At 45.1% G+C, this 15,128-nt stretch overlaps 1 protein-coding gene across 4 annotated transcripts in view; it reads right to left on the bottom strand.

The window, feature by feature from the left end:
- Positions 1-1,563: 1,563 nt before the first annotated feature.
- Positions 1,564-15,128, bottom strand: part of actr8 (actin related protein 8) — a 16,814-nt gene continuing 3,249 nt past the window's right edge. For 3 of the 4 annotated variants that reach the window (XM_067412878.1, XM_067412876.1, XM_067412879.1), the window contains 11 exons: positions 15,122-15,128; positions 13,456-13,560; positions 11,853-12,026; positions 11,679-11,772; positions 10,989-11,121; positions 9,895-10,048; positions 9,004-9,099; positions 4,965-5,105; positions 3,822-4,059; positions 3,101-3,264; positions 1,564-2,095 (listed from right to left, as the gene is read on the bottom strand). The exon at positions 15,122-15,128 is cut by the window's right edge and continues 104 nt beyond it. In XM_067412878.1, the coding sequence (XP_067268979.1) occupies positions 1,916-2,095; positions 3,101-3,264; positions 3,822-4,059; positions 4,965-5,105; positions 9,004-9,099; positions 9,895-10,048; positions 10,989-11,121; positions 11,679-11,772; positions 11,853-12,026; positions 13,456-13,560; positions 15,122-15,128 (1,486 nt within the window). In that variant the 3' untranslated portion in view covers positions 1,564-1,915. The remainder of the gene's footprint in view (positions 2,096-3,100; positions 3,265-3,821; positions 4,060-4,964; positions 5,106-9,003; positions 9,100-9,894; positions 10,049-10,988; positions 11,122-11,678; positions 11,773-11,852; positions 12,027-13,455; positions 13,561-15,121) is intronic. The other variant, XM_067412877.1, reaches the window with a different exon arrangement.

The raw sequence follows: 15,128 nt of genomic DNA on the forward strand, positions 1-15,128 counted from the left end.
ATTGAGTATGAAATGTGCTGTGTGAATAAACTTGATTGAAAATGAGTGTGTGAAGTCCCCATTATGGAGATCAGTGTTAGCTTCAGTCACGCTCTCGACTCTGTTCAAACATTCGCTTTTCTCCGGCTGCTTTAACGCTCTTTATAAAGCAAGAGAAACAGTGTTGAGATGAAGCTGGGGAGTAGGGCTGAACGATATTCTGTTTTAACATCGACATCGCGATGTGCGCGTGTGCGATAGTCACATCGCCGGAACATGCGATGTGAAGGGTAGTAGTGTTTTTATACGCTCTATGGTAGTAGCCCATGGTGTATTAAGGAAGCACACAGTAAACACGAGTGTGTTGCTGGAGTGACACGCACGTTCCTCATGCCGGCACAGTGATTGGTTCGCTGTGCCGCTGCTCACCGCACACGGCCAAACATTCACTGCTAAAATGTGCGACGAAGAGGATCCGAAGAGGGAAAAAAAGGTTTGTACCAGAAATCATCTTTTTGGGACTATTTCGGCTACATAAAGGAGGATGTTGAACAAAAAGAGCTACTTTGCATGGAGTGTCTTGTGGCCACAAAACAAGAAATGCCACCAATTTGTCTGATCACTTAAAACGGCACCACAAAGATCTTTACGACGAATACAAAGCAGGGCTCGACATTAACGCTTGTCCGGGACATGTGGGTGTTTTGAAGGGACAAGTGAAAGATAACTTTACTTGACTGATGGACAAGAGCCGGATTAAAGCACAAAATACCTAGCGAATCACCAAATGCAAGAATGTTTGTGCATTAGTTTAGTGTAAGTGGCGATCGATTGTGGATAATATATGATGAACTGATGATAATAAGGTCGCGCTGTTGACACTCGTGCAGCCTCTCGAGGAGAAATCACAACACTTGAGCGTTTTCCTATCACGACTGAAAATGACACTGATATGACAGCTCCATAAACAACTAATTAACAATCACTTAGTCACTTACATTTTAGATGCAATATTTAGTGTTGTTGTTCTATTTCAGCAGCGAAAATCGTTCACAGCAGACCCGTAACGCGTCTCACTCACAGAAACAAGTGTGAACGATTCAGCGTTCGAATGAATCGTTTGAATGAACGACTCAGTGACTCACTCATTAAGACGGTCACCTGCTGCCACCTACTGGAGCTTTAATGTCATGTTTACACACTTTCCAACATTTCTTTTTGTCACTTGTAATAAAGCTTGCTTATTAGTGAAATTATTAATATCACGGAATGGTAATTATTGACTTTAGCCTGGATTGATGGCTCTCAATATCGCAATATATATCGTTGGGGTAAAAAATATCGCAATGTAATTTTTTTCCAATATCGTGCAGCCCTACTGGGGAGTCAAATCTCTGATTAAATATGGAGAATGTTCTTCTGTGAATGACCCGTGCATTTTAGCCATAATCACGGATGCCGTGATAAACAATATCTGAGGCGATTGACTAATGAATGATTAAATGTAAAATAAAGTATAACCCTAGAAAGAAATGACATTGTTGGTGAGTTCATAGTAGAATCAATTTCTTATATCACATCATGTAACATATTTGATTATGCAGTGCTTTATTACACAACGAGCTGTCATAAGTAATAATTCAGTAAAACATAACTGTGCTCAATCTTATTGACAACATTTGCACATTACATTTGACTAACTCCATTATATGCAATTATTGATTCTACAAACGTTCAGTTCCAGAACTGTTGGGGAAGAAAACAGGAGAAGTGTCTGTAAAATCTATCTCACGTTTTGTAAGAAGCAACGAGTACAGATTTGACCTGGGTAGGAAAAATAATCGAAAAATACACAAAAATACTTGTTTTGTGAAAACCTCCCACTGGAATATGAAATATTGTTTATTTGCCCGGCATGTTGTGCCGATGAAGCGCGTCACCAGACGAAGGCGGCCCGTTCGCGGAGCATCCTCGGGCCGAATCGCTGCCACTCGCGCTGGTGGATCCACAGCTCCTGTGTGGTGTCCAAACACGCCAGAACCGCTCCGCCCTTCCACGCCGTCACTCGCGGATCCATGTCCTGACGGAGGAGCAGTGATGGGAGCAATGCGTTACACTGCAGAAAATGCTCTTCTTACTCAGTATTTTTGTCTCGTTTCTCGTCCAAACATCTAAATATTCTTACATTAAGAAACATTTACTAGACCAGCGAAAGTAATTGTCTTGTTTTGGGGAAAAAATACTCAAAATGAAGAGAGTTTTTGCTTAAAATAAGATAAATAATCTGCCAATGGGGTGAGAAAAATAATCTTAATTCAAACAGAAAACAAGATTATTTCTCTCACCCCATTGGCAGATTATTTATCTTATTTTAAGCAAAAACTCTCTTCATTTTGAGTTATTTTCCCCAAAACAAGACAATTACTTTTGCTTGTCTAGTAAATACTTCTTGTTTTAAGAATCTTTAGATATTTTGACTAGAAACAAGACAAAAATACTAAGTAAGATTTTTTTTTTTTTTTGCAGTGCTCTGAACCAAATGTCTTGTAGTGTCTTCAGCAGTGTGTAAAAATATAACACACACACGCACGTCGCATGCACGCACACACAGTTGTGGCAAATTCTTAGTCCCACTTGTCTTCAATATGTCAATGAAAATCTTGAAGTTCCAGGTCTCAGGAAGGTTAACTTTATTGTATGAACAACACAGAGAGATGCCAGCTGAACATCTCACTCTGCTGTTCATACAATAAAGTTTAAAGTGAGATTTTCATTGACATATTGAAGACAAGAGGGAGTTAGAATTTGCCACAACAACACACCAACAATGCTGTACATGGACAACACACACACACACGTATGCACGCACGCACGGACACACACACGCACAAGAATACACACACACACACAGACACACACAGACACAGACACACACACACACACTGCATTTTTACTTTCTCATAAAAACTCCTCCTGTGTGATTTATAAGCCTTTTGTAAAGTGGGGCCATGGGTAATGTCCTCATATTTCACCCTCTCCTGTAATACCTGTGTCATACCCATGGCATTATACACATTTGTGTCCTCATGTGTCACAAAAACAAGCCCACACACACACACACCTTCGGGCGTGTGATGACGTCGACGTTCTCCACCAGACAGCGGAAGGATGGAGGCATCTTGTTGAGGATGCGATGCTGCAGGAACTCCTGCGCTCCGTGAAACAGCAGCCCTCCGCCCACCACCAGAATACAGCCGTACATCTTACGCTTCGTCTCATCAGAGGCTGTGCAAACACACACACACACACACAACATGAGCTCATAACACATAAAGGTACAATAAATAACCCATCTATAATTACCCGGTTGACCCACTCTTAAACGGTTAGTTCACCCAAAAATGTAATTTCTGTCATTAATAAAGTGGTTGTGTGTGTGTGTGTGTGTGTGTGTGTTTGCGCACTAAAGTATTCTCATCTCTTCATCATATTAAGGCTGGACCGCTGGAGTCACATGACTATTTTAACCATGTCTTTACTTCCTTTCTGACCCTTGAAAGTGTTCAATGCCGTCTATGGAGGAGTCAGAGTTCATCAGGAATATCTTCATCTGTGTGTGAAGATGAGCGGAGGTCTGACGGCTGGCCAACCACAGGAGGAATTAATCACACAATTTACATTACTGGCTGAACTAACGCTTTAAGTCTCTTAAAACCAAGATGAAGAACAAGTCTAACACTTTCATTCTAATCAACAGCTATTAATGTGCATGCAAATGGCCAACCAATAAGATGCGAGATTCCCCCATGTGCTGGCAAACAGTGAACCGCGCCAGTATTTACCGCAGCAGTCAATGCTGTGTAAGATGGCTTTATCCATGCCGAGAGCTTTTCCCTCAAACTGAGTCACGGCCGTCTTCCGGAGCAGCAGAGCTGAGGACGATTCGTCCGCTTCGGCCCCAGAGACGAGGCCCTCGGCCTGGGCATCAGCATCCGGAGTCCCCTTCTCCAGCGGCTCACACTCGCCCTCAAACCCAGCCGGCTTCGGGAAGGCTCTGCGGTCCGCGCTGGCTTTAGAAGACTGTGTGTGAGAGAGAAAAACACACTGAGAACACACACACTATACCATCCTGAGATGAATGATTCCATCCGTCCTGAGAGCTGCTTCTCCTAGCTTTTTATCCATCAGTTTGTGCGTATATAAAACCTACTGTGCTGTGAAACGCTTCGCACACAAGAACAAATGTAGGGCTGATTCTGATTGGATGGCTGTGGTTTGCTATTGGCTAATCTCATGTGAGTGACAGCTGGCCCCGCCCTCGTCATCAGAGAAGAGATGAAGTTATTCTGATTCAGGATTATTAACACAATAATGATGCACACCCATAAATAATTTACAATAAACACTGCAATTTTCCATAAAAAAAACACGAACTGTCCATTTTGATTTCATGCTGACCTTAAAGACCAATTTCATCACTAATCAGATTTATATTTAATTTATTTGCATGTTTTTGATGTTCTCCAATATTAATGCATGTTTGAATAAATCCGTCAAGTTTTTAGAATCATGATTATGTAATGGCAAAGTTAGCATTATAACTATTATTATAAAAACATCCTTGAGTGTAATTAATGTTTGTATTTAAATCAGTTAATTTTAACATTAATAACACAGTAATGTAGTAACTGAAGCCCGTGTGTAGTTCAGAGCATTAGTTGAGAGATGTTTTCTCTCGGTAACATTTGTCATGTACTGTATAATAATCGATATTGAATCGCAAGCTTGTAAATGTAAATCGAGCTGTGAAATGTGTGTCAGTCCCCGGCCCTAACTGCCTGTTTTCAGCAGGAACAGTGGCAGTATTGTTCTTTGGCACCAGCCGGTGTTTAAAGGGACAGTTCAGCCCATAATGAACCATAATGAGTGGCCCGCCCCTTTAAACCAGCTCACACTGGTCTGGTGTGTGTTTAGGAGAGCCGTGCCTGGTCCTGCTTGCTCTGTGTGTTCAGGAGGAAATGCTCATCATGTGGATCCTCAGCGTCCCCTTGAGAGCGATGCAGCAGGGAGACCATCTTCTGACCCACAATCCCAAACGCAGCCGGGTAGAACAACGCCATGGGAGCCTACAGAGCAGATCACACAGAAACCAGTGGTCATTTGGACGGCAAATTCTGATTTGATTTTAGTCTTAGTATTTTGACTAAACTGCTATATAGTTGTTGTCTTATTATATTTATGAACCACTCTGAACTGCCCTGAACTTCCCTGAACCGCTTTGAACTGCCCAGAACAGATCTGAACTGACCTGAACAGATCTGAACCGCTCTGAACTGACCTGAACAGATCTGAACTGACCTGAACAGATCTGAACCGCTCTGAACTGACCTGAACAGATCTGAACCGCTCTGAACTGACCTGAACCGCTCTGAACTGACCTGAACCGCTCTGAACTGACCTGAACCGCTCTGAACTGACCTGAACCGCTCTGAACTGACCTGAACCGCTCTGAACTGACCTGAACTGACCTGAACAGATCTGAACCGCTCTGAACTGACCTGAACCGCTCTGAACCGCTCTGAACTGACCTGAACACATCTGAACCGCTTTGAACCGCCCTGAACAGATGTGAACCGCTCTGAACTGACCTGAACAGATCTGAACCGCTCTGAACTGACCTGAACAGATCTGAACCGCTCTGAACTGACCTGAACCGCTCTGAACCGCTCTGAACTGACCTGAACAGATCTGAACCGCTCTGAACTGACCTGAACCGCTCTGAACTGACCTGAACCGCTCTGAACTGACCTGAACACATCTGAACCGCTTTGAACCGCCCTGAACAGATCTGAACCGCTCTGAACTGACCTGAACAGATCTGAACCGCTCTGAACTGACCTGAACCGCTCTGAACTGACCTGAACCGCTCTGAACTGACCTGAACAGATCTGAACCGCTCTGAACTGACCTGAACCGCTCTGAACTGCTCTGAACTGACCTGAACCGCTCTGAACCGCTCTGAACCGCTCTGAACCGCTCTGAACCGACCTGAACAGATCTGAACCGCTCTGAACTGACCTGAACCGCTCTGAACCGCTCTGAACCGCTCTGAACCGCTCTGAACTGACCTGAACAGATCTGAACCGCTCTGAACTGACCTGAACCGCTCTGAACTGACCTGAACCGCTCTGAACTGACCTGAACCGCTCTGAACCGCTCTGAACTGACCTGAACAGATCTGAACCGCTCTGAACAGATCTGAACCGCTCTGAACCGCTCTGAACTGACCTGAACACATCTGAACCGCTTTGAACCGCCCTGAACAGATCTGAACTGCTCTGAACTGACCTGAACAGATCTGAACCGCTCTGAACTGACCTGAACAGATCTGAACCGCTCTGAACTGACCTGAACACATCTGAACCGCTCTGAACTGCCCTGAACAGATCTGAACTGCCCTAAACACATCTGAACTGACCTGAACAGATCTGAACCGCTCTGAACTGACCTGAACACATCTGAACCGCTCTGAACTGCCCTGAACAGATCTGAACTGCCCTAAACACATCTGAACTGACCTGAACAGATCTGAACCGCTCTGAACTGACCTGAACAGATCTGAACCGCTCTGAACTGACCTGAACAGATCTGAACTGCCCTGAACAGATCTGAACTGACCTGAACAGATCTGAACCGCTCTGAACTGCCCTGAACAGATCTGAACTGCCCTAAACACATCTGAACTGACCTGAACAGATCTGAACAGATCTGAACTGACCTGAACAGATCTGAACTGCCCTGAACCGCTCTGAACTGACCTGAACCGCTCTGAACTGCCCTGAACCGCTCTGAACTGACCTGAACCGCTCTGAACTGACCTGAACAGATCTGAACTGACCTGAACCGCTTTGAACTGACCTGAACCGCTCTGAACTGACCTGAACAGATCTGAACCGCTCTGAACTGACTTGAACAGATCTGAACCGCTCTGAACTGACCTGAACCGCTCTGAACCGCTCTGAACCGACCTGAACAGATCTGAACCGCTCTGAACTGACCTGAACAGATCTGAACCGCTCTGAACTGACCTGAACCGCTCTGAACCGCTCTGAACTGACCTGAACAGATCTGAACCGCTCTGAACTGACCTGAACAGATCTGAACCGCTTTGAACCGCCCTGAACAGATCTGAACCGCTTTGAACTGACCTGAACAGATCTGAACCGCTTTGAACCACCCTGAACAGATCTGAACCGCTTTGAACCGCCCTGAACAGATCTGAACCACTCTGAACTGACCTGAACAGATCTGAACCGCTCTGAACTGAACTGAACAGATCTGAACCGCTCTGAACTGACCTGAACAGATCTGAACCGCTTTGAACCACCCTGAACAGATCTGAACCGCTTTGAACCGCCCTGAACAGATCTGAACCGCTTTGAACCGCCCTGAACAGATCTGAACCGCTCTGAACTGACCTGAACAGATCTGAACCGCTCTGAACTGAACTGAACAGATCTGAACCGCTCTGAACTGACCTGAACAGATCTGAACCGCTTTGAACCGCCCTGAACAGATCTGAACCGCTCTGAACTGACCTGAACAGATCTGAACCGCTTTGAACCGCCCTGAACAGATCTGAACTGACCTGAACAGATCTGAACCGCTCTGAACTGAACTGAACAGATCTGAACCGCTCTGAACTGACCTGAACAGATCTGAACCGCTTTGAACCGCCCTGAACAGATCTGAACCGCTCTGAACTGACCTGAACAGATCTGAACCGCTCTGAACTGCCCTGAACAGATCTGAACTGCCCTGAACAGATCTGAACCGCTTTGAACCGCCCTGAACAGATCTGAACCGCTTTGAACCGCCCTGAACAGATCTGAACCGCTCTGAACTGACCTGAACAGATCTGAACCACTTTGAACTGACCTGAACAGATCTGGGGCTGCAGTGGCTCAGTGGTTCATGTAGGTCGTCTACAAACCAGAAGGTTGGTGGTTCAATCCCCGGTTCCACCTGACCAAGTGTCAAAGTGTCCATGAGCAAGACACCTAACCCCAGCTGCTCCCGACGAGCTGGATGGCGCCTTACATGGCTGACATCGCCGTCGGTGTATGAATGGGTGAATGTGAGGCAAAAATGTAAAGCGCTTTGGATAAAAGCGCTATATAAATGCAGTCCATTTACCATCTGCACCGCTTTGAACCGCCCTGAACAGATCTGAACCGCCCTGAACAGATCTGAACCGCTTTGAACCGCCCTGAACAGATCTGAACCGCTTTGAACCACCCTGAACAGATCTGAACCGCTTTGAACCGCCCTGACCAGCTCTGAACCGCCCTGAACCGCTCTGAACTGCCCTGAACCGCTTTGAACTGCCCTGAACCGCTTTGAACTGCCCTGAACAGATCTGAACCGCTTTGAACCGCCCTGAACAGATCTGAACCGCCCTGAACTGCCCTGAACCGCTTTGAACCACCCTGAACAGATCTGAACCGCTTTGAACCGCCATGACCAGCTCTGAACCGCTCTGAACTGCCCTGAACCGCTTTGAACTGCCCTGAACAGATCTGAACCGCTTTGAACCGCCCTGAACAGATCTGAACTGCCCTGAACCGCTTTGAACTGCCCTGAACAGATCTGAACCGCTCTGAACTGCCCTGAACCACTCTGAACTGCCCTGAACCGCTTTGAACTGCCCTGAACAGATCTGAACCGCTCTGAACTGCCCTGAACCGCTCTGAACTGCCCTGAACCGCTCTGAACTGCCCTGAACCGCTCTGAACTGCCCTGAACCGCTCTGAACTGCCCTGAACCGCTCTGAACTGCCCTGAACCGCTCTGAACTGCCCGCTCTTTAGAGCTGCTTTATTTGAATTAGTCTCATATTTGATGAAGTTTGCATCTCTGATTCTGTTGTTTTCGTGTTTATTTCTTTGAAACTATCTGTATTGTGTAATGTCCTATAGAAATACAGCTGACACCATGTGCTAAAGCTAATCCGGCCCATCTGTACCTGGAGTTTCTCGTCTCCCAACCGTAACTGATACAGCAGCACTGGGGAGTCTGGGAAACGTGTGCGGAACTCGTGGTCCTGCAGCCCGGAAATATCCTGCAGGAACATCAATAATACATCAGATCACAGCAGGAGAAGCCAATATGAAAGAATACGACGAAATAAATATTGAACACACACACATAAACACCTTTAGGCCATTTACACTGCCCCTAATAAGAACAGCTGTTATTGTCTCCTAAAAGAAATGATCGATTCTGAACTGAAACATCAGTAATTCAGCCTTAGGTTTGTTCCTAATTAGCATAATGCCCACCTCTGGTCCTGATTGGCTGAACAGCGTCTCTTAGCCCCGCCCTCACTCACTGTAGTTAATGCCCGCCTCTGGTCCTGATTGGCTGAACAGCGGCTCTTAGCCCCGCCCTCACTCACTGTAGTTAATGCTCGCCTCTGGTCCTGATTGGCTGAGCAGCGTCTCTTAGCCCCGCCCACACTCACTGTAGTTAATGCCCGCCTCTGGTCCTGATTGGCTGAACCGCGTCTCTTAGCCCCGCCCTCACTCACTGTAGTTAATGCCCGCCTCTGGTCCTGATTGGCTGAGCAGCGTGTCTCAGCCCCGCCCTCACTCCCTGTAGTTAATGCTCACCTCTGGTCTTGATTGGCTGAGCAGCGTCTCTTAGCCCCGCCCTCACTCACTGTAGTTAATGCCCGCCTCTGGTCCTGATTGGCTGAACAGCGTCTCTTAGCCCCGCCCTCACTCACTGTAGTTAATGCCCGCCTCTGGTCCTGATTGGCTGAACAGCATCTCTTAGCCACGCCCCTCACTCCCTGTAGTTAATGCCCGCCTCTGGTCCTGACACAACTAGGATTTTTAAAATGGTGAATATTGACCTGATCCAGATGGCAGAAGGACTCTTTCAGCTGGTGCAGTAAGACACTGTCGAGTTTGTTGCCGAGTTGACATTCTCTGTAGGGAAATCCAGCTCTCTGCATGAGCCAGAAAAAACACCGCGTCACGTCCGCGCCTCCGTACGCCAGACACAACCTGAGACACACAGAGGTTTACTGTGCTGTATGATAGTAAGAGATCATTCGATTAAAACTTTAAAGGTGCCCTAGTATTAAACATTGAATTAACCTTGCCATAGTGAAATAATAAGAGTACAGTACATGGACATCACACACTGCACTGCAAAACATGCTCTTCTTACTCAGTATTTTTGTCTTATTTCTAGTCTAAACATCTAAAAATTCCTACATTAAAGGTCCCGTTGTTCGCGATTCCATCTTTCTAACTTTAGTTAGTGTGTAATGTTGCTGTTGGAGCATAAATAATACCTGTAAAATTATAAAGCTCAAAGTTCAATGCCAAGCGATATATTTTATTTAACAGAAGTTCCCTTTCAAAGCCGACAGCGAACGGCCGGTCTGGACGACACCGCTGCACTTCCTGCTGTGATGACGTCACTAGAACCGTTTGTTGACTAAAGCTCCGCCCACAAGAACACGCAAAATAGGGGGCGTGGTCTCGTTGCATCTCCCCGTTATGTAAGAGGCGGGACCTTTCCGGGGAAAGTGCGCTAAGCTGCTGTCCAATCACAGCGCGGGAAGCGCTGGCCCAATCAGAACTCGTTACGTGTTTCTGAAGGAGGGACTTCATAGAACAAGGAAATCATCAGGCCGTTTGTAGGACAGAGGAAACAGCGCTGTACAGATAAGTGTTTTTTTACACGCGAAACATGAACTCATGTTATATTGCACACTGTAAACATAATCAAAGCTTCGAAAACACGAGAAGAACGGGACCTTTAAGAAACATTTACTAGACAAGAAAAAATTATTGTCTTGTTTTGGGGAAAATAACTCTAAATGAAGAGAGTTTTTGCTTAAAATAAGATAAATAATCTGCCAATGGGGTGAGATAAATAATCTTGTTTTCTGTGTTACCATGTTTAACATGTCCTCATCTAGTGTGTTTGTCTCACCTGGAGCTGCGGTGGGACACTCCGTCCTCAACACAACACACACTGGTCTTCTGATCGCCCACATCCACAACACACGCGCTGCTCAGGCCGCTGCCGAAGGTCGCACACACTGACTCCTGATGCACAATCACAGCTACACACACACAGTTTCACACCACCTAATGAGTGTGTTTACAAGCACACCAGTAAACTGATAACTCACAAATATCAGCTTATTCTTATTTATTGCTAAACGCTTGCTCTGTCTGGATGCGTTTAAATCTGATCTAATATGCGTTTTCCTCACCTATCACACACACACTCTTCAATAATCCGACAGAAAGCAGGTTAATGCGTTTACATGCAGCGCGAAATCGGGTTAGAGTCAAAAAACTCCCTGTGCCGTACAGTTCAATACACGTGTACCGTTACACCCCTACAAAGGCACATGTGACTTGTATTAACACATTTTGGTACGCTTTGAAATGTTGCTTTGTAAAAGCAAACCGACCCAATAAGAAAATGCAGCATTGCAACAAAAGAAGTCCCAGTTTCAGAAGAAAGCAAACGAAGCACTGACCTAAGGGTCAACACGACACGGCAATATACAAGTGTGTGCAAGACAAGCCAATGTAGAGCAGCGCAACGATGTCTGAGTCACAACAGAATAAACTGCATCAAAAAAGATCAGGAATATTCTTGGTGACGTACCGGAGAAGCCCATCTTAACCAGCAGCATATTGACCACTTCCTTCACGTGCTGCCTGTTGTAGATGTCTGGGATCAGGAGGATGCATCTGTAATACTGAACACCATCAAGTCATCAGACCACCTGATTGCACACGCCAGCCGAAGGAAGCCTGAAGCGGCACCGGACTCTGGTACCTTCAGATCCTTCAGAGGGATTTCTAGAAGCTTCTGAATGGCGTGAGTCCAGATGGTCTCGAGGTCCACCAGTACTGCTGTGAGAGAGCCGCCCAGCCCACTGTGGACATTCAGATGACCTCTGCAGACGGGCCAGTGGAGGCTGTAGCAGTCCATAGGGTTCACATACAGCGCCTGAGAGAGAGAGGGAGGGGGAGAGAGAGAGAGAGAGAGCTTCTAATGCTGCCTTCACATGCTATGGGAATTTCGTACTTCCCACTTCTGATTCCAGCATCAACCCATTAGTCTGCCCACACCAGAGGATTCGAGATTCATTATTCTCCTATATTTCACCTTTATTCTACACTGCTCTTGTAAAAACAGTCTGACGGTTTCCAGGTTCTATGAAGCCTCAGAAATACGCAATGGGCTCTGATTGGTCAGCTGGCCCAGCTGTCCTCTGATTGGCTAACGGCCTAGATCACGTGTTCCTGAAACCCCTCCCCTTTACCGGCCGTAAAGACTGCAGATCTATAGCGATCGCTACTGAAGGCCACCTTTGGTATTTTTAGCACGATATTAGCCAAATATCTGTCGCAAGGTTTATTAACCCAAAGCCAGCACTAAACACTGGCTTTACTATAGTAGCCAAACACAGAACCACGCTTATCATGCCTGAGATTAACAATACATTAAAGATCTAATCACACTAAATCCAAGTTTACTGTTGAGATTTAAACGTTTGTAACGTTAGATGTTTGTCGGATAACGTTAAGTATGAATGAGCGTTTAACAAACGGGTTTGTTGTTTTAAACTGGCTTCAACGTACGATTAACAGCACGAACTATTACAGGAAACACATCGACGAATCATAAATCATTACAGGCTGTGGCCCGTTCTTAAAGTCAGAACTGCTCCATCAGGACAAGCCGTTGTGCGAATCCTGCGTTGAACTCGCAGAGATTGTGGAAGCTTTCCTCCGTAAAATGTGCAGCTCAGAGCGAGATTTGGGTAATAATTATTAAAAATAAATTAACCATTGATCCCGAGCTCGCTGAACAAAGTGGACCTGCAATCCGGATGAAAATAACAGCGTTTCGTCAGCATTACGGCAACAACACTCCAGCCTACTAACTCTTCACCACAGCAATGAAAAATGGCCCCGCCCCCTTATTTAATATTCTCGGAGGAGGAGTTTATGTAAATATTGGGATTAGTGATGTCACCAACCCTGGAGGAACGCCTGTAGTCTCTACCGGCCGTCTGCTGTAGTCCTCAGAAACAGATTTCTGCAAATATCTCCCTTTGCTTACAGTGAAAGTGAAATCGTGTTTTACCACCTCTTTAAAAATCACTAAAATAAAAAAGAGTTATAAAACAATCTTTGCCATAGAATATAGGTCACAGATGGAACGTTCTTGTTTCCATTGGTTTATTTCAAGATCTGAGGAGAATTATCGATTGTTGCGGCAGGTCTTAAAGGGACAGCAGCCTAATATGTGGCTGGTAAAAGAGTTAACGTCAAGCCCTGCTGAGCGCATCAAGACCTCGGCATGTTTGAGAAAGCGTTGTGAATATTTCCGTGCGGTGTTTGTGACTTGCATGAGCAGCGTTCCGTCTCACCTCTTCTCCCACGAGATGTTGGGGCTGATGAGATGTGTTAGTCCAGCTGACTTTAGAGTTCGGCTCGAGAACAGCAGGTCGTATTTGTCTGTTGTATAATCTGGCCTGTGAAGACACACACACACACACACACACACACACACACACACACACACACACACACACACACACACACACACACACACACACACACACACACACAGGTTTGTTTCACTATATTAGTGAGGATATTACATAGATTTCCATTGATTTTATATCAGGTTAATGACACTTTCTATCCCCTAACCCAACCCCTATTCCTAATCCTACCCATCACACACACACACACACACAGGTTTGTTTCACTATATTAGTGAGGATATTACATAGATTTCCATTGATTTTATATCAGGTTAATGACACTTTCTATCCCCTAACCCAACCCCTATTCATAATCCTACCCATCACACACACACACACACACAGCCTCTAAACCTACCCATCACAGAAACGTACAGAGTGTAAGACTGAAAAAACTAGTATATGCCGAAATGTCTGAATGAAGAACAAGGACTCTCTGAGAAAATAAAGGAAATTAACATCTGAACTGTCCCTCACACACCACTGGAGACGCAAGTCTCACCTCAGTATCAGCTAATCTACATCTTTCCCTATATACCCCGTCTCCCCAATTCCTTCCCTGTCTCATGCTGAGATCACTGAAAACACACACAAAATCTCTTTGTTACAATGTCAATCCACACGATACAGTATTATATGCGTTTGATATCGTTTGAAATGTCTCAGTGCGACTGGTACAAATATCTCATCTCCACAGAAGTTAACCAAAAGATAATCAATGTTTTAAGAGTTTAAAGATATCTTGTCTTAGTTTGGTGGGTGTGGCTTTCAGCCGTTTGGCCTTTACATCAATACAAGTCTTGATCAATGCAAATTCCCATTGTGCACTCGTGTTTACATTTGAAAGAGTTTGTGCATTTGTTTCTGGGTATTTAAGGAAATGTTGCAAAGAGCTCAGGGCTTGACACTTTAAACCGGTCAGCCCGTAATGCTGGATGTCTCAAGATAGCCAGCATTATGTAGTTTTCAGAAGTCAGGTATACATTTCATTCTTTACTTCAGAGTATTTGATGTTATATATGGATTACCTTTGAATTGACTATGTTATTGGCTTTATACATTTACCTGACTGTTAAATAAATTGTTACACTTTGATTGATTCTGACTTGCTCTGGAATTATTCAGGTTGGGTATAATTTCAACAAAGGGTTAAACGGAATAATTAAATGTGTACTTAAACTATTAAAAATGAATGACCAAATAACCAATTGGCATTCTAACCCAAATTCTAAATTATCAATAAATGGAGTCAGATAACGAGGAATTGGAATAAAATCCCCTTTTCCCCGCTGAAAAGACGAACGCGCAGCGACCTTCACCCGCCGATCGTCAGCCTCCATTGGGACGATTTGGGCGGCCTTACAAGAGCAATAGATTTAAATAAACTTGTTTTGGCCGATTTATAAGCCTTTTAAACTAGTGAGGACCAGTCCAATGTCCTCACTAGTGAGTCATTTTTATATTCTACTATATAAGTGAGGACATTTGTGTCCTCACAAGTATTGCCCAACAAGGAACACACACACACACACACACACACACACACCTGCTCT

This window comes from Pseudorasbora parva, chromosome 13 (genome assembly GCF_024679245.1).
Source record: "Pseudorasbora parva isolate DD20220531a chromosome 13, ASM2467924v1, whole genome shotgun sequence".
NCBI classification, from domain to species: Eukaryota; Metazoa; Chordata; class Actinopteri; order Cypriniformes; family Gobionidae; genus Pseudorasbora; species Pseudorasbora parva.